This window comes from Balaenoptera ricei, chromosome 1 (assembly GCF_028023285.1).
Source record: "Balaenoptera ricei isolate mBalRic1 chromosome 1, mBalRic1.hap2, whole genome shotgun sequence".
Classification (NCBI taxonomy): Eukaryota; Metazoa; Chordata; class Mammalia; order Artiodactyla; family Balaenopteridae; genus Balaenoptera; species Balaenoptera ricei.
In genome coordinates, this window is record NC_082639.1 from 130,383,330 (window position 1) to 130,402,036 (window position 18,707).

At 35.8% G+C, this 18,707-nt stretch overlaps 1 protein-coding gene across 7 annotated transcripts in view; it reads left to right on the forward strand.

The window, feature by feature from the left end:
- Nucleotides 1-18,707, forward strand: part of DCAF6 (DDB1 and CUL4 associated factor 6) — a 166,118-nt gene that overhangs the window by 145,972 nt on the left and 1,439 nt on the right. For all 7 annotated transcript variants that reach the window (XM_059935645.1, XM_059935654.1, XM_059935662.1 and 4 more), the window contains 4 exons: nucleotides 8,229-8,367; nucleotides 9,997-10,153; nucleotides 10,784-10,872; nucleotides 12,807-12,912. In XM_059935645.1, coding sequence (XP_059791628.1) covers nucleotides 8,229-8,367; nucleotides 9,997-10,153; nucleotides 10,784-10,872; nucleotides 12,807-12,912 — 491 coding nt within the window. The remainder of the gene's footprint in view (nucleotides 1-8,228; nucleotides 8,368-9,996; nucleotides 10,154-10,783; nucleotides 10,873-12,806; nucleotides 12,913-18,707) is intronic.

Consider the following 18,707-nt stretch of genomic DNA (forward strand, 5'->3'; position numbering starts at 1 on the left):
AGCGGTTTCCCTTTCTCTTCTTTGTTTGCACAGCTCCTGGAGTTCAGCTTTGGATTGGCCCCACCTCTGTTTATAGGTTGCCTGAGGTTGTCTGTTCTTCCGCTCAGACAGGACAGAGTTAAAGTAGCAGCTGATTAGGGGGCTCTGGCTCACTCAGGCCCGGGTGAGGGAGGGGTATGGAATGCAGGGTGAGCCCAGGGCTGCAGAGGGTGGTGTGACGTCGCAACAGCCTGAGGTGTGCCGTGTGTTTTCCTGGGGAAGAAGTTGGCCCTGGATCACGGGACCGTGGCACTGGGGGGCTGCACAGGCTCCCGGGAGTGGAGGTGTGGATAGTGACCTGTGCTTGCACACAGGCTTTAGCGTCTCATGCCCATCTCTAGTGTCCACGCTGATAGCTGCGGCTCATGCCCGTCTCTGGAGCTCGTTTAGGCGGTGCTCTGAATCCCCTCTCCTCACACATCCCGAAACAATGGTCTCTTGCCTCTGAGGCAGTTCCAGACTTTTTCCCGGACTTCCTCCCAGCTAGCTGTGGCTCACTAGCCCCCTTCAGGCTGTGTTCACGCAGCCAACCCCAGTCCTCTCCCTGGGGTCTGACCTCCGAAGCCGGAGCCTCAGCTCCCAGCCCCCGCCCGCCCTGGTGGGTGAGCAGACAAGCCTCTCAGGCTGGTGAGTGCTGGTTGGCACCAGTCCTCTGTGCGGGAATCTCTCCACTTTGTCCTCTGCACCCCTGTTGCTGCGCTCTCCTCCATGGCTCCAAAGCTTCCCCCCGCCACCCCCAGTCTCCACCAGTGAAGGGGCTTCCTAGTGTGTGGAAACTTTTCCTCCTTCACAGCTCCCTCCTACTGGTGCAGGTCCCGTCCCTATTCTTTTGTCTCTTTTTTCTTTTTTCTTTTGCCCTACCCAGGTATGTGGGGAGTTTCTTGCCTTTTGGGAGGTCTGAGGTCTTCTGCCAGCATTCAGTGGGTGTTCTGTAGGGGTTGTTCCACATGTAGATGTATTTCTGATGTATTTGTGGGGAGGAAGGTGATCTCCATGTCTTAATCTTCCGCCATCTTGAAGGTCACCTTTTGTGGTTTTAATTCAGCATTTTATATGATTCCATTTTCTCTCCTTTCTTAGCATAGCATTTTTACTTCTTTTTTTACTTCTTTTAGCGGTTGCCCTAGAGTTTGCAATATAAATTTACAGCTAATTCAAATAACACTATACTGCTTCATAGGTAGAGTGAGTACCTTATAATAACAAAATCCTAATTCCTTCTTTCTGTGCCTTGTATCATTGCTGTAATTCATTTCACTTTAATGTAAGCATACATAAGCATATATATATATGTGTGTGTGTGTGTGTGTGTGTGCATAGATAATGGAATGCTTGTTGCTATTATTTTGAACAAAGTGTTATTTGTTAGAATAAGAAAAGTAAAAGTTTGTATTTTACCTTCACTCATTCCTTCTTTGATGCCCTTCTGTTGTTAATGTCAGTTCATGTTTCTGACCTTTATTATTTTATTATTTTCCTTCTCTCTAAAGAACTTCTCTTGCAAGGCAAGTCTACTGGCAAAAAATTTCTTCAGTTTTTGTTTGAGAAAGACTTTATTCTCATTCACTTTAGAAGGATAATTTTGCAGTGTACAGAATTCTAGGTTGGTGGTTTTGTTTTGTTTTTTTCTCTCAACGCTTTAATTATTTCACTCTATTCTCTTTTTGTTTCATGGTTTCTGAGGAGAAGTTGGATGTGATTCTTATCTTTATTCCTTTATAGGTATGATTCTTTTTTTCCTCAGACTTCTTTTAGGATTTTTTTCTTTGATTTTCATATTTTGAAAGTGATATGCCAAAGTATAGTTCTTTTTTGGCATTTATCCTGCAAGGTGTTCTCTGAGCTTCCTGGATCTGTGGTTCGGTGTCTCACATTAATTTGGGGAAATTCTCAGTCATTATTGTTTCAAATATTTCTTCTGTTCCTTTCTTCTCACTCTGATATTCCCATTATGCCTATGTTACACTTTTTGTATTGATAGTTATCCTACAGTCCTTGGATATTCTGTTTGTTTTTTTCAATCTTTGCTCTCTTTGCTTTTTTGGTTTTAAAGGATTCTGTTGATATAGCCTTTAGCTCAAAGATTCTTTTCTCAGCCATGTCCAGTCTACTAATAAGCCCGTCAAAGGTAGTCTTTGTTTCTGTTCCAGTGTTTTTGATCTCTTGCATTTCTTTTTGTTTCTTTCTTAGGGTTTTCATCTCTCTGCTTATTGCCCATCTATTCTTGCATGCTGTCTACTTTATCAGTTAGAGAGCCTTTAGCGTATTAATCATAGTTGTTTTATATATTTTTTAATTCTTTTAAAGGGGAATGAGAGCCCTGAAGACAAATTCCCCAGGTGCTGGGGGAGGAGGCTTTATAGGTTGGCTGGTGTTGGGAGAGGTCAGGAAGCTTTCAGAGCTGTTGCAGTAGTCTGGGGGACAGGGGAGGTCTGAGGATGCTGATGGCAGGAAGGATCTTTTTTTTTTTTTTTTTTTTGGCCATGTGGTGCAGCATGTGGGATCTCAGTTCCCTGACCAGGGATCAAACCCGTGCCCCCTGAATGGGAAGTGCAGAGTCTTAACCACTGGACCGCCAGGGAAGTCCGAATCATAGTTGTTTTAAATTCCTGGTCTGTCGCAAGAGGGAGGAAATACGGGGATATATGTATATGTATAGCTGATTCACTTTGTTATAAAGCAGAAACTAACACACCATTGTAAAGCAATTATACTCCAATAAAGATGTTAAAAAAAAATAAAAATAAAAAAAATAAATTCCTGGTCTGAGAATTCCAACATCCCTGCCATCTCTGGTTCTCATGCTGTCTCTTCAGATTGTGTTTTTTGCCTTTTGGTGTGCCTTGTAATTTTTTTTTCATAGCTGTATATGATGTACTAGGTAATAGGAACTGCGGTAAATAGGCCTTTAGTAATGTGATGTGTGGGGGGAGGGGACACATTCTAGAGTTCTGTGATGCCTGGTGTCCTCCCCTCTCTTAGGATCCAAGAAGAGTTGATTTTTCAGTCCATCCAGCTTTTACTTATTAGCTGCGAAGTGAGAACCTTCAAGCTCCTTGCATGTGGAAGCAGGTTAAACAATCTTTATACTCCTGAGATAAATCTAACTTGGTCATGATAGATTATCTTTTGGACATGTTGTTGGATTTGGTTTGCTAATATTTTGTGAGGACTTTTGCATCTATATTCTGACTGAATTTCCTATCTTATAGTCTCATGACCCTTTTTTTGGTAAAAAGTTACATTAGCCTCAGAGAATGAGTAGAAGAATATTTCCTCTTTTTCTTTTCTCTGGCAGAGTTTGTATAAGATTGGAATGATCTTTTATTTGAATATTTAGTAGACCCTACTTATAAAACCATCTGGAACTGGTATTTTCTTTGGGGTATGGTTTCTAAGTATTATTTCGATTCTTTAATAATTACGGGACTATTTCAACTCTCTCTTCTTTAGTCAGTTTTAGGTAATATTTTTCAATTTGTCGATTCATCTAACTTTTCAAATTTATTATAGTATTTTTATTGTCTTTTTAATTCCTGCTGTGTCTTTAGTTATAGCCACCTTTTTATTCATAACATTATTTCTTTGAACCCCCTTAATTTTTTCTCCATTATCCTGGTCAGGGAACTAAGATCCGGCAAGCCGTGTGACACAACCAAAAAAAAAAAAGAAAGAAAGAGAAACAACTTTTGGCTTCGTTGATTTCTCTCATATTTGTTAACCCCTTTGTTTTATATTTCTACTTTTTTTTCTCTCTTTATTATTTCCTTCTTTGTATATTATTTGAGATTCCTTTGTGGTTCTTTTTCTAACTTCTTTAGTTGTATACATTCAGCTTTTTTTCATTAATATCTAATTTGTGGTCAGAGAACATGATTGGTTTAGGCCCATACTTTGAAATTTGTAGAAAGTGGCTTTGTGGCCTTGTACATGACAAATTTGTAAATGTTCCATGTGTGCTTGAAAAGCATATGACTTTAATTTTTAATGTAGAATTTTATATGTGACCATTCGATTAAGACTGTTAATTGTGCTGTTCATATTATCTATATTTTTTGCTAGCTTGACTTATAGTGAGATGTATTGAAATCATTAAAATGTTGTATGTATCTAATTCTCCTTGTAGTTCTGTCATTTCCTTTTTTAATGCAGTTTGAGGCTTTTTATTGTGTGCATATATGTTAAATTGTTATATCTTCCTGGTAAACTGAACTTATTATATATGTAGTAATCCTCTCTACCTTTAATGCTACTTTTTATCTTAGTCTGTTTTGTCTGATATTACTGTAGCTATACCACCTTTCATTTGATTAGTATTTGCACAATATCCTTTTCCCTGAAATCTTTCCTTGTCCTAATACTTGAGGTGTGTCTGAGACAATCTCATTTTTCTCCATTGGTGAATTTAGTCTCTTTATTATTATCATGGCTACTTTTGGACTTGTTTCCAACTTTTTACTTCTAATTATCCTGTTTTACCTAATTTTTTTTAACTTTCTTGTCTTTTTTAGGATTAAGATTTTTATCTTTTTGCTGTTGTTGTTTTGCTTTTTTCATTTTTTTTCCTCCATTGGGTTGGAATGTATACTCTTTATTTATTGTTTACTTTTGAGATTTTCCATGCTTACTGAACTTTATAATGTCTTTTATGAATTTTAAATTGCGTGCCAAGTTAACATAAGCTATCATATGTATATAAAAGAATTAATAACTAATATTCTCAAAAACAACTTTGCAAATAGTAGGCTTTTAATAAATATTTGTTTGCTGATTGGTGTTCTTCATATGTATTTATCATTTTAATTTTAATTTGATTAAATTTGCAAAGTAATAAATTACAAATTTATTATTTTCAACATCTTATATTCTTTTGGTGTTTCTTATGAAATATCCTCTAGGAAAGTGGTTTCAGTGTGTTAATTTTTTTTTTTTTTTTTTTTTTGGCCACACAGCCAGAGGGATATTAGTTCCCCGACCAGGGATTGAACCCAGGCCCTCGGCAGTGAAAGTGCGGAGTCCTAACCAGTGGACTGCCAGGGAATTCCCCTCAATGTATTCATTCTAAGTTTATTCATTTCTTTTAGAACTGTTTGCTGTGTTGGACATTACCTGACTATATATACAAGTATAGCATCTACTGTCACTTTTTATCATCTAATTTGAAATTTGTGTACTTGAAGTTTTTTTTCTGTTTTAGATCATTTTCCTACAGCAAGATAGTGGTAGGTGCCCTAATCTTTTATCTAAACTGTACAATACAAACTGCATAGCTTGAGATCTATTTTTCACAATTATTCTTTATCAGGATTGTTAAGCCAAACAAACATTGAGCAGTAAATTAGACCATATTCTAGAGCAAACTTTTAAGTGAAATGAACACTTATGATTTGGTACCATCCTCACTAATTCTTAATTACTATCATCTCATTACTCATTCAACTTTAATTTTGCCCACACACCTTGTTTTAAATGATTTGAGCTTTTGTCTAATTCTTAATTTGTCATATAGTTTCTTTTTCCATTTATAGCTCCCAAGGCCTTCAGTTTATCAGCAGGATTATTTCTATTTCCTCTACTACCTGATACTCTATTTTTTTTTTAATTTATTTTATAGAGGTATAGTTGATTTACAATGTTATGTTAGTTTCTAGATACTCTTTCTTAGCATGAGTTTTTTCTTTATTGGTTTCTTGTTAATCACATATTTTTAACTGATTGAGTGTCCTTTTCTCTTCCACTTTAGAAAAAAGAGAGTTTCAATCATATTAATTATGTTTCTTTTAAGAACATTTGAACTCTCAGCCCTTCCCATTTATCACTTCCCAATCAGAAAAGAGATAATCAGAGTAAACTAAACATGTCAGCTTTCTGTGTGGTAGTTTCTAATGATATCTAACTTAAAATTTTAGACCCTTTTTTTTTTAACATATATATAGCATAGGATAAAGTTTTTTAAACACTTTTTAAATAAGCCTATAGAATTTATACCATTTTATGAAAAAGAAAATACCTTTTTATTATAAGACTACATAATTGTTATGTAATTGTTTTAGAAAGTGTTGTTAACAATTTAGTGTCTGGTTTTCTAGACTCTTTCTATGTATATATATATATAAATTTTTCCCCTATGAATTATTTTTTAACCTATGTTGTAGATTCAGTAGGATAATGCTGACATTTTTCTTGTTCTTGTTTATGGATCTTATTGTTTTTAATGGTGGCATAAGTATTCCAATGTATGGATGTACCATAATTTATTTAACCTATCCTTTCTATGTATAAGACATTTAGATTATTTCCAGTGTTTCTCAAAGTACTGCAGTGAATATATGTGTGTGTGTGTGTGTCTGTATATATTGCGTGTATATATATATTTGCATATTCGTTTTTCTACAGCATACATTTTTAAAAGATGAAATTGCTACATCAAAGCAAATACATGTTTTAAATTTTAATGGATATTATATAATTTCTCCTCAAAAATATGTTGTACTGGAACACTAATATATTGCCAGTGGAATTATAAATTGCTGTAACCACTTTGGAAAATTGTTTGGGAGTATCTGTTAAAACTGACCATATGCACATACTGTGGTCCAGCAATTCCACTCCTGGATATATGCTCAACAGAAATATGGACATATGTTCGCCAAAGCACTATTTCAGTAATCAAAACCTGTAAACAACCCAATGTTCACCAACAGTTGAATGGAAAAAGTAAATTATAATGTATTTATACAAAGTAGTACTCTACAGCAAAGAGGATGAATGAACTATAGCTAACTTCAACAACATGGATGAATCTTACAAATGTAATATTGAGGTAAAGAAGCTAGACACAAAATATATTTCGTATGATTCCATTTAGTTAATGTTCACAAAAAGGCAAAATTAATCCATCATGTTAGAAGTCAGAATAGTGGTTTCCTGTAAGGGGAGTGTAATAATGGGAATGGAGCATAGAGAGACTTCTGGAATTCTGTTTATTTTCTATCTCTCATACTGGTGCTGGTTACATGAGGCTATTTTGCAAAAATGCATTGAGCTACACATTTATGATTTTATACCTTCCTGAATATGTGTTCTACTTCAGTCAAAAGTTTACAACAAAAGAGTGTACTTTTTTATATATAAAACTTTCAAACTCCTACCAGTAGTGCCTATTTTCCTGTATTCTTGCCACTCTGATAGATGTAAAAATTTTTTTAATCTGATAGACATACAAAAAGATCAATTTGTTTTTATTTTTATCTTAATATTAGTGAGGCTGGGCATCCTTTTGTATATTTATTAAGTTTCTTTCTTCTATAATTTCCCTATTCATGTTCTTTACTTTTTTTCTATTACAGTGTTCATTTTTCATACTGATTTGTAGATACTTTATATATTTTGGATTTTTGGTCTGTTATATGGCAAAATATAATGTTTTAAATAAGAAGTTCAAACTAACAAAAGTTATTCAGTAACATGTGTTAGGAAAAGTTTCTTCTAATAATTAAATCAGTCTTAAAAAGAGTCCATTGTTCTTTATTCTCTAGTTTTGTGACCAACTCAGTTCTTAGGAGAGTAAAATCAGCCTCATTAGCTCCAAATCTGTACTCTAATATGGAGTTCATATAGAATAGATTCTATTTGAAGATCCTTGTTTTATTCATGTATATTAATATTGTTTTTCTTGACTAGTCTGTTCTTTGCTGAGAACAAACATCTTTAAACAAAATCTCAAAACATAAGTTTATCCACTGAAATTATATGTTAACCTTAGTTTCTTCTTTTGGTTTCTCTTTATGCCTTTACATTTCCTAATATGGAGAGGACAAATAATATTGAATAGGTTTTGTTTTATTTGTAGTAAATTGCATATTAATTTTGTCTGTATTATGTTTTTATAAAACAGCCCTTTAAAAAGTGTGCTGCATGCTATTTCCTTTACTCTCTCAACCAGTACCAAATTTCTAAGTGATCTCTTAACTAAAACATTTTGTTTTAGTAACTCAACTAGTCTGATGTAGTCTCACTGTTGTGTCTGCCTCTTTATGCTTTTGGTTGGGGATGCCTTATTGACATAATGTTTAGTTTAAATGTTTTCTAGACTTTACCGTATTTTAATGTTGCTCATTTTCATTCTGTAGTGGCCTGTGAATGTTTTTTACTTATTTCTGTTTTTTCTTATAATATGTAATTCATAGACGCTCTGCTGTTGCCCGAATTCAGGAGTTCTTCAGGCGGAGAAAAGAAAGAAAAGAAATGGAGGAATTGGATACCTTGAACATTAGAAGGCCACTAGTAAAGATGGTTTATAAGGGCCATCGCAACTCCAGGACAATGGTACCATATACTCATGACATTCTTTGGAAGAACTGCAATTTTATAATATGAATTTTTTTCCATAATGATTATTTTCATATATGCCAGTGTGATTCTAATATATTATTGCACCTTCACAGTTATCTCTTTACCCAAACATAGTTCTTTTCGTCCTATAATATATTGTGAAAGACCATCATTTTTTATAGGAAAACTCTACCCTACTGAGGAACTATCGTAGAATTTAAAAAATTCTAGCTTGTACAAGTAACCATTGCTTCTTTTTTGCTCTCTCACACTTGTTGTCTACTTTCCTAGTAGATTTTTTTAGTTCATATTAGTGCCCTTTGTCGGTTTTGGAGAGAAAGATTTGGATACATGAAATCCAGGTTCATTGCAAAATATAGTCAGATTAATGATAACTCTTTTAAAGATTGACAAGTAAAGATTTGTTTTAGTCACCTTGTCTTTCTAGACTTTAATTTCCTCATCTATGAAATAAGAATAGACCAGATGATCTCTAAGATCTTTTCAAGTTTTTATAACCCAGAAGTCTATATACCCAATGCAATATTAACTGTTTACTAAGAGAATCTTCAGATGATTAACATAACTGTTACTCCGAACCATTCATATCTAGAAAGTGTTCTCATATATTCATTGAGTTATCAAAAAGTATCTACAGAATCGGTTTTAATCTGCTTTCTTTAGAGTCAAGGCAAAAAGTAACTTTGGGATGGGGAAATAATTAGCTGTCTCTATAGATATCATTGGTAGTAATAACTTAATCATTCTGGAAAGAATACTCTTTATTAATAGAAGTAACCAATTTATATTTCTTGCATTTTGCTGGTTAAAATTTTGGATGAAAATAATTAGGGATAGGAATGGAAAAAAAAAAAGAAGACAAGTAAATATAAAAGTGTTGTAGTTCCAAGTAACAAAATTGGCTCCCCTCCTTTGCTTTGCCAAAAATAGCAAAGTAGCAGCTGCACATAAAATGATTTCAAAAATTCTGATATGAAGTACAAAGATTTTTGATGGTTCATTCATGTGCATCTGCTGAAAAATTCCATCATAACCATTCTAACATACCCTTTGTCTCATTGCTTCATAAAAGTAAATATGTATTTATATCTTTCCTTCTTGATTGTGAGAGCTTCTAATAGCTGATAAAAAGATTGGTACTTTTTGTTCTTTTGGCATAAAGCAAGATACAGGAGGGAGCAATTCATTTTTTTCTATGAATTGTTTTTATTATCTTGTAAAAGCTAAAATGGAACCGTTTTTGGAAAGTTCAGTAACATATATATATGTTTCCATTATACTGTTCAAAATGCAGAAATCCCATTCATTCATTTAGCAGTTATTATCTCAGCACCTACTGTGTGCCAAGTACTGTTTCAGGCACTATAAATACAGCATTGAACAAAGCAAATCCCTATCTTCATGGGGGACTTTTCATTACTTACTGCCACTTTATCCCTGCTGAAAAATCTCTATCATGATTCCAATATACTAGAAGACAAAGGCTCTCTTCAATTTTTTATTTTTTAAGCCAATTAATTGTTGTAACTTGAGAATAGAATAAATCTTTTTTAATAACTTTGATTTGAATTCTCTTATCATTTCCTTTTTTTTAACCCTTAGATAAAAGAAGCCAATTTCTGGGGTGCTAACTTTGTAATGAGTGGTTCTGACTGTGGCCATATCTTCATCTGGGATCGTCACACTGCCGAGCATTTAATGCTTCTGGAAGCTGATAATCACGTGGTAAACTGCCTGCAGCCACACCCGTTTGACCCAAGTAAGATGACCTTTTATAAGGCAAGGGCTAGAAATCGTTAGTATGATTAATCAGCTTCAACTCTTTTCTAGTTGTTAATATAAAAATAATCCAAATTATCCTAGTAGGCAGCCACTATAGGGTCAAGTATTGCTATTTGGGGTTTAAAACAAAAAACACTTATAACCTGCTTTTGGCAGAAAATATGGGGAAAAAGGTTAAAGAGTTTCTACTCCTAAGAGTGCTTCTAAGTTTTATCAGCTGTAAGAGGTTTGGCTGATTGAACTTTTCACTACTTAACCAAATTGAACCTCCAAGCCTTTTAGTCTTCACATGTCTGAATTAATTTACCAGAACAAAGGAGCATTGGCTTGTTCTTGCCTTCCATTTGAAATTGCCCGTGTTTCTCATAAAAGAGCAGTAAATAAGAAAAAAATTTGAGTGATTTCAAGATGGTCTTAAAATTGTGTTCTAGAGTAACTTTTAGGAAATCTTCAAAATAATATTCTCAGTTAACAATTAAATGTATCAGTACAATTTCCATTCTAACTCAATTTTGCTGAACATACACATACATGCATATATACATTATAAATTTACATGAATGGCATATTTCTAAGCTTTATATTAATGTGAACATTTTATTTCTAGTTCTAGCCTCGTCTGGCATAGATTATGACATAAAGATCTGGTCACCACTAGAAGAGTCAAGGATTTTTAACCGAAAACTTGCTGATGAAGTAAGATTTTTATTATACTTATTATAGAACATATTTCACTTTGTTCCTGAACTGCTGTTTTAAGAAGAATCAAAGCAGCTCATTTTTTTATTAGTTGGTAACATAAAACAAGTTAATTCATTTAATGAGGTCAAATTTTAAGAAAAAGAAAAGTGAAAAATAAAACATGCCCACAATACTAGAGAGGTAAAAATTGGAATATTATTTGGATAAGTAGAATATTGATTATTGGTAGTAACAGATATAGTATATTGTAGTTTAAGAAAAATAGGTTGACTCTTTGTGCTTATTGCAATGAAGAATCATTAAAAAAAAACCACTATGTCCTTTTAAGAAAATAGTTTTACTATAGCTGTTCTCCATAATCATAGCCAAATAGGTAGCAGAACAAACAATTGGAGACTCTTTTCCTTTATGATTATATTTTAAGATTTCCTCAGCTTCTGAAGCTACTGTTACATCACTAGTTTTCAAACTGAGTTCTCTGAAGCTCTAGGTTTTTTACAGGATTGGAAGCAGGAAGATGGATGTTACGAAAGCTAAACTCTGGGCATTTCTTTCCCAACTGCAACCAGGGTTTTCATTTTTGGGTTTCCATATAAGATTTCTTATGAAAATAAGGATCCATTGCATTAATCAGCTACTAACTAATTGTTGAACTTCTGTGAGGAGGGGAGTGCAACTAAGGTTGATACTATCCCCTCTTAAAACAATAAAATAAGAGTTCATTGCTAAAAATATTAATGAGTTGGAAAACTAGTTCTCTAGACCAAGGCTGACAGTTCACAGTGAAATTCCCACGTATACTTTTACTCATTTAATAGACATATATAAAACACTTGGTGTATGTCAGGCACAGTGCTGAATTTAAAAAGATAAACCCTTCCTTCAGAACTTAAAGACTAGTGGAAAAAAGAGACATATCAACAGCTAGAATATAGTGTGCTCAGTGTCAGAGATGTACACATAGTGCTTTGGAAGCCCGTAGAAAGGAACAGCTGTGCTCGCAAATGGAATAGATGGGATGGGAAGGTCTTCACAGAGGAAATAAGAATTGGACTGAGTTTACTAGGCATACAAGGATCAAAGGAACATTTAAGACAGAAGGATCAGCGTGTTTCAAGTTACTGTAAGGTAAATGAACCACCATTGTGCTGAAACCTAGAGGACACATATGAAAGCAGCTCAGTTGGACTAAAAAGCTAGGTTGGGGTGTGGTTGTAAAGGGCCCTGTCGGGCACCCTGATGAGTTGAAAAAATATTGTAATATCACTGGGGGACTGCTGATCAGGTTAGCATCTTTTCCTTCCTCTCATGCTTTCCTTTCTTTCTTCCTGTTTTTCCTTTGCCATGACCTTTGCTTTTCCTCTTTCTTTTTTCCTTTGCCTGTGATTATACATTAGCTCCCTAGGTGTTCATGGATGTTCATTTAGTCCAATTCTTGGTACTTAAGACACAATTCATTGGTAACTCTTATCCAAACGTTTATTTTTCAAGATTACTTTGCTTCAGTCGAGGTAACATTTTTCTTGAGGGACCCAAGTGACCCAGGGATAATAATTTAACACTACTCTGTCACTAAAAGTATCAGTTCTACTAGATGGGAAAATAATAAGCAGACACAAAGTAGACTGCTCTGGAAAACAAATTATAAGTAAAAATAAATTGAATTCTTGAATGTTTTAAGTAGCCTCAAGGTTTGACCTTTGTCTTTCTGCCAGTTGAAAGAGTAGTGTTCTCTGATCTTACTCTGTCGAATGCAAGTTAAAGTAATTATTTGGCACTGAGAAGCCTTAAGGTGGAAATACAGACATATATAGATATATATGAAGAATGAAATAATTCCTGCTAATTTTTTACTGTTCTCCTAATCTCTAAGGAAAAGGTACAGTTACCCTGTGATCTTTGACATGGTTATTGAACTTGCCTCATAGGTTATAACTCGAAATGAACTCATGCTGGAAGAGACTAGAAATACCATTACAGTTCCAGCCTCTTTCATGTTGAGGATGTTGGCTTCACTGAATCATATTCGAGCTGGTAAGAACTGTCAGTGTACTATTAAAATCATTATTATATTTGAAAAACATTATTATTTAAGATCTACTTTAAAGGGATTTATTTTTTAAAAAAAGGGACTTCCCTAGTGGTCCATTGGTTAGGACTCCGAGCTTCCACTGCAGGGGGCATGGGTTCGATTGGTTGGGGAACTAAGATCCCGCGTGCCATGCGGCACAGCCAATAAAGTGAAGTGAAGTGAAGTAAAAAGTAAAGTAAAATGTAAAGTAAAAATTTCCTTAAATTACAAAATCAAGGCAGCTTAACTTTTTTTTTTTTAACACAAGAGAAGTTTATTTCTTGCTGACATTAAGTCCTCTCAGAGGGAACAGGTGCATGGAAGGCAGCTTAACTTTTGAACGAGGAGTTCTATGAATTCTTGATCTTAGTACAGTAATTTATATCCCCATGAGCCAACTTTATTGAAAAGTGTCAAAGTGAAAAGATGAAGTCACTTGAAAACTTTTATCAGCTGTGCTTTTCTTCTCAGAGTGGAAGATCATACCATAAACCTTAAGATACGGTATAGTAAGTACCCTTTAATGGTAGGTTTGGTCAAAATCAGTCACAGCCCAGACAAAAATAAATGTAACGTGTTACTACAGAGGTTGAAACAGATAGCTCAGTATGTTTTTTTCAGTATTTTTTTGTTTTAGATGATAAACTGTGAGGTTCAGTGCCACAGATACAAAATTGTGTATATTACAACTAATATTCAAGAAGGAATGGAATAACCTGTGTTCATAACAGTAGAAAATATCCAGTATCCATTATAAACAAAGTGTTTATCACTCACTCTTCACTGATATCACAAATTTCTTCATATGTTGGGTATTATTTAATAATAACAACCACCACCATTTATGGAATACCTGTAATGTATCAGGCAATATACCAGTCATTTCACAAATTTATCCTCAGTTAGCTCCAACCCTTTACAAAGTAGATTATTTGTAATAACTCACCCCAGGTCACATAACTGATAAATGGTAAAGCCTGAATTTGAAACTAGCTTCCAAGCACTTACTCCCCTTTTACCTACAAATTTCACTTTCGGGAACACATTCAAGTCATGAATAAGACATGCAGTCCTCTGGATGACCTGATCTCAAACTGCTTTTCTAGTGCATTCTTTCCTTCTCTATCCACTCTGTCCACTCTGGCCCTCTCTGAATTTTGGGGTACATCAAACTCTTTCCCACCTCAGAGATCTTTATAATCATGATGTCCCCTCCCATCCTCACTCTTTATTAGGATAACTTCCATTTCAGACCTTCAGGTCTATATAAGCAGTAGATTATGTATCACTTTCTCAGAGAGTGGGGAAGGGAGAGCTAAGTATTCCAGGCAAAATAAACAGTATGTAGCATTTGTCTAAGTCCTGGAGGAGAGAGACTGTAGTACATCTGAAGAACTGAAAGAAGCCCCTTATGTCTGTAATTAAAAGAGCTGGAGAGAAAATAACCCTCAAATTGTAAATATTAACTATTACAAGGAAAGAGTGAAAATTTCAAATAGTCAAAACAAAAAATAAACCTAAAATGTAAACAGAAAATGTTTGTAGTCCAATAAAATATTATTGTAGTACTTCTAATCACTGTAACATCTTTTGATCTGTTTTCTTCAATAACAGTCAGTAACCTTTAAAATTCACTTGGATTTCAGATTTGAGGAGGCAGCATTTTATAGAACAAGAAAAACATTTGCTGATTATGACAACTAAAATTTGCTTGTTCTTATGAAGAGTTCATTTGGTGAATGGTTCTTCCTGAGTTTTCCTATAGGAAACTAATTCTCCTTTCATTTGTGCAAGAATCTATTTTATTTTTTCTAATAAATCTATTTATTTATTTATTTGGGGCTGCATTGGGTCTTCATTGCAGTGCGCGGGCTTCTCATTGTGGTGGCTTCTCTTTGTTGCAGAGCATGAGCTCTAGGCGTGTGGGCTTCAGTAGTTGCAGCACACGGGCTCAGTAGTTGTGGCTTGCAGACTCTATAGAGTGCAGGCTCAGTAGTTGTGGCGCACAGGCTTAGTTGCTCCTCGGCACGTGGGATCTTCCCGGACCAGGGCTCGAACCCGTGTCCCCTGCATTGGCAGGCGGATTCGTAATCACTGCACCACCAGGGAAGTCCAAGAATCTATTTTAAATAGGTGCTAATGTGTCAATGGTTTGTTAACTAATAGTTATTACCATCCTTCTTTGATTTTAGAATTAGATGTCTTATAATATAAAGGTTCCCTTTCTTGTACTTCTTTTTGTCAGCAATCAAGGTTTAGTCAACTTAACTCACCCTCTTGTTTCTCTTAGGTAAAAGACTAGATAGAAAAAGGTACCCAAGAGTTTGTATTTCTGCTGCTTTTATCCTTAAGATGTCTAGTTACTTGATGAGTCAACTACTCCTTTCCTCTCCTTCTCTTCATTGTCCTGTATTCCAAGTACAATAATGTCTGTGTATTCAAGGAGAGTTAGTAATAGACTTTGATCATGGAAGCACCATCTAGCCACAGAATACTTCAGCCTTTCCATTACTCCACAAGGCTTCCTGGGAAATCAGCTCCTTCCTGCTTAAGCTGTGATTTTTAATGAAGAGTGCACTTTAAATCCCCTTTTAAAAACTACAAATACCTGGTTCCTATCCATTAAAGATTCTCATTCATTTCATCTGAATAGGGTTTGAGCTTCTGCATTTTAAAAAAGCAACCAAAATTATTCTCATGAATGCTGTACTAAAAACTTTTAGTCTAGGCAACTTCTTGAGAGATAAAGGCAGTTCTGAGATTCCTAGAAGTTTTGACAGGCTTTGGAGAGATGGTGTGTGAACCATTCTAATCTTTTCTAAAATATGTTAGAATCTGATCAATTTACTCCCCTCCTTAAAATTCTCCTGTGCCTCCTCATACTCTTAGGATAGAGTCCAAATATGTTAACATGATTTATAAAACCCTGAAGCATCCCTTCATACCTCTGGACCTTGGCACGTGTACATCTAGATAGCCATAGTGTTCTCCACGATGCATCTATAGAGCATAACATCATATTGAGCTCACAGGCACTCACCCAGTCACACACAGATTCACTCCATCAATTATGGTAGCTTTACTCCAGAATATAATCCATATTCATCTACCTTGGTCTCCCTGCTTCTGCTCTCGCCTTCATACAATCTGATTTCCACAGCACAGAAGGAGCTTTTTAAAACATGGGTCAGGGACTTCCCTGGTGGCGCAGTGGTTAAGAATCTGCCTGCCAGTGCAGGGGACATGAGTTCGATCCCTGGTCCGGGAAGATCCCACATGCCGCGGAGCAACTAAGCCTGTGTGGCACAACTACTGAGCCTGCGCTCTAGAGCCTGCAAGCCACAACTACTGAAGCCCACATGCCCTGGAGCCCACACGCTGCAACTGCTGAGCCCAAGTGCTGCAGCTACCAAAGCCCGCAAGCCTAGAGCCCGTGCTCCGCAACAAGAAGCCACCGCAATGAGAAACCCGCTCACCGCAACTACAGAAAGCCCGCACACAGCAACGAAGACCCAACACAGCCAAAAATAAAAATAAAACGTGGGTCAGTAAACTTTTTCTTTAAACGGCCAGATAGTAAATAGGCTTTGTGGGCCATGTGGTTTCTGTTGCAGCTACTCATTTCTGACATTGTGGTGCAAAAGCAGCCATAGATAATATGTAGATCAAGGGCATGGCTCTGCTTTAATAAAACTTTATTTACAGAAATAGGCTGTGGGAGGATCTGCCCAGGGGTGATAGTTTGCTGACCCACTTTTTAAAAATATACATTAGGTTATGTCACCCTTGCTTAAAATTCTCAGGGACTCCCCAGCTGCTCTTAAAATAAAACCCAGACTTCATACGCTGATCTACATGACCTAGACCTGCCAGCCACTGAGTCGATACATTCCAGTTTTCTCCTCGCCCACTACATGTCAGCCATAAATGGCTACTTTCCTCCTCCTCAGATTCATCAAGCTTGTTAGCATATTTAGGACCTTTTCACTGGCTGTTTCCTCTGCCTTTTAGGCAACTTCGTCCCCCAACTTCACTAATAATTGAACATACAATTGAAGGCTCAGCTCCAGTGTTACCTCCTTAGAAAAGTCTTCCCTAGTCGCCCAGTGTGAAGTTGTTTCACGTGCCTTCTCACACCCTCCTTCTCATTCAGTCACTCTCTGGTCATTGCCCATTTCATCAAGTACTTATTCTAACTTCATTTCTTTATTTTTGTCTTGTTACACAGATTAAAGGAGAAAAATACATTTCTTATTTTCTGTTTTTCTCCTCTAGAACGTGAGCTCATTAAGACCAGAGACCTAGTTTGTCTTATTCACAGCTGGATAGCTAGCTTCTAGAACAGTGCCTAGCATGTAATAGTGTTTCGTGAATGAATGGGTGAACGAATGAATGAACTTCTAGTATCAAATCTGTAGCTAATGATGAGTCTTGTATTGACTCTGTTTTGTTGGAACACAGGTTTCCTTGGGGTATTTTTTTCATATCTCCCTTGTCCCCTCCCCACACCCCCAGCAAACTTAATCTCTCTTCATATCTTATCTTTTCCGATCAAAAATAATTTCTTGAAGAAATATTTCTAACAGAGAATTACAGGAACCTTTCCACAAATGTAAACCTTATTTACAGTAGCAATTTGTTGTTGTCAACTTTTGAAAACAGTGGATATAGAAGTGATTATTTCTAGTTTTCATTTAAAAGAACACAGTGTTCTCAGATCTCCGGGGTCTGTAATTGCCAACCAGAGATTTGTGAAAGTGTTGAAGTGCTTTGCAGTTTTACTACCTTGGTAGCACTTTGTGGACGAAAAGATTTCATTTAATTTATTCTTAGAAATTGGGTTTATATTCTGAGAGACATGACTCGGCAGCAGTTAAGTGAGAAGGATTTGAGAAACGAACAACTGTTCTGCCCTCTTCCTCATTCCACAAGCCACTGTCAGTTACTGTGTGACCTATATAAGAGACTCGGTGGGGCCTCACTCGACTTGTTATCGCTTGCTTTGGACTCTGCAGAATTCTAATGTCTGCTGTAAACGCCTTGATTTGAAGGCTGTGACATTTCCTCCTTACCCTCCATTTCCGCATCTTCATTCGTAAGTGTGGCAACCAAAAAGAATTTGGGTCACCCTGCACATTTTGAAATAGGCTGATAGAGTTTCCTCATGCTCCACTAATATGACAGAACAGGCTTGTTGAATATAGTCAGTTGTATCCTATTCATGATACTCTAGTTAAGCAGAATAGCAGCTTCATGTTTTTTTCTCTCATGAAAGTATATCACACAATAAAAATAGTGTAATCTCTTTTATACTAACATCCCTTAGGTAGCCTTTTATTGATCAGAAAGTCTTCCACTGCGTTTAGATTCCTTAGCGACCTGTGAAGGTCTATCATCATCTTATTTTGTTCATTTATTTCACAAATGTGTATTGAACACTTATTATATAATAATAACTAAAATTTGTATAATTCAGGTTACAAATCATACACACATACATTATCTCATTAGTTTGACACTGAAATGGAGTTGGCATAGAGGGGATTTAATCTAATTCACTTGGACAATTAAACATACAATCCCTTCGGTATACTGGTGTTGTTGACTTAGAATCCAATGGGAGTGTTTAAGCCTCTGTAGATAATCTCAGGATTCAGTTTTCTCTTGGTGTTGACAGTGGGACTGAACTGTTTCCCCTGTGTCTAACCCTTTTTTTCCCCAGCTTACCCTGGAGAAATCTTTCTGTGATAGAAAGGGT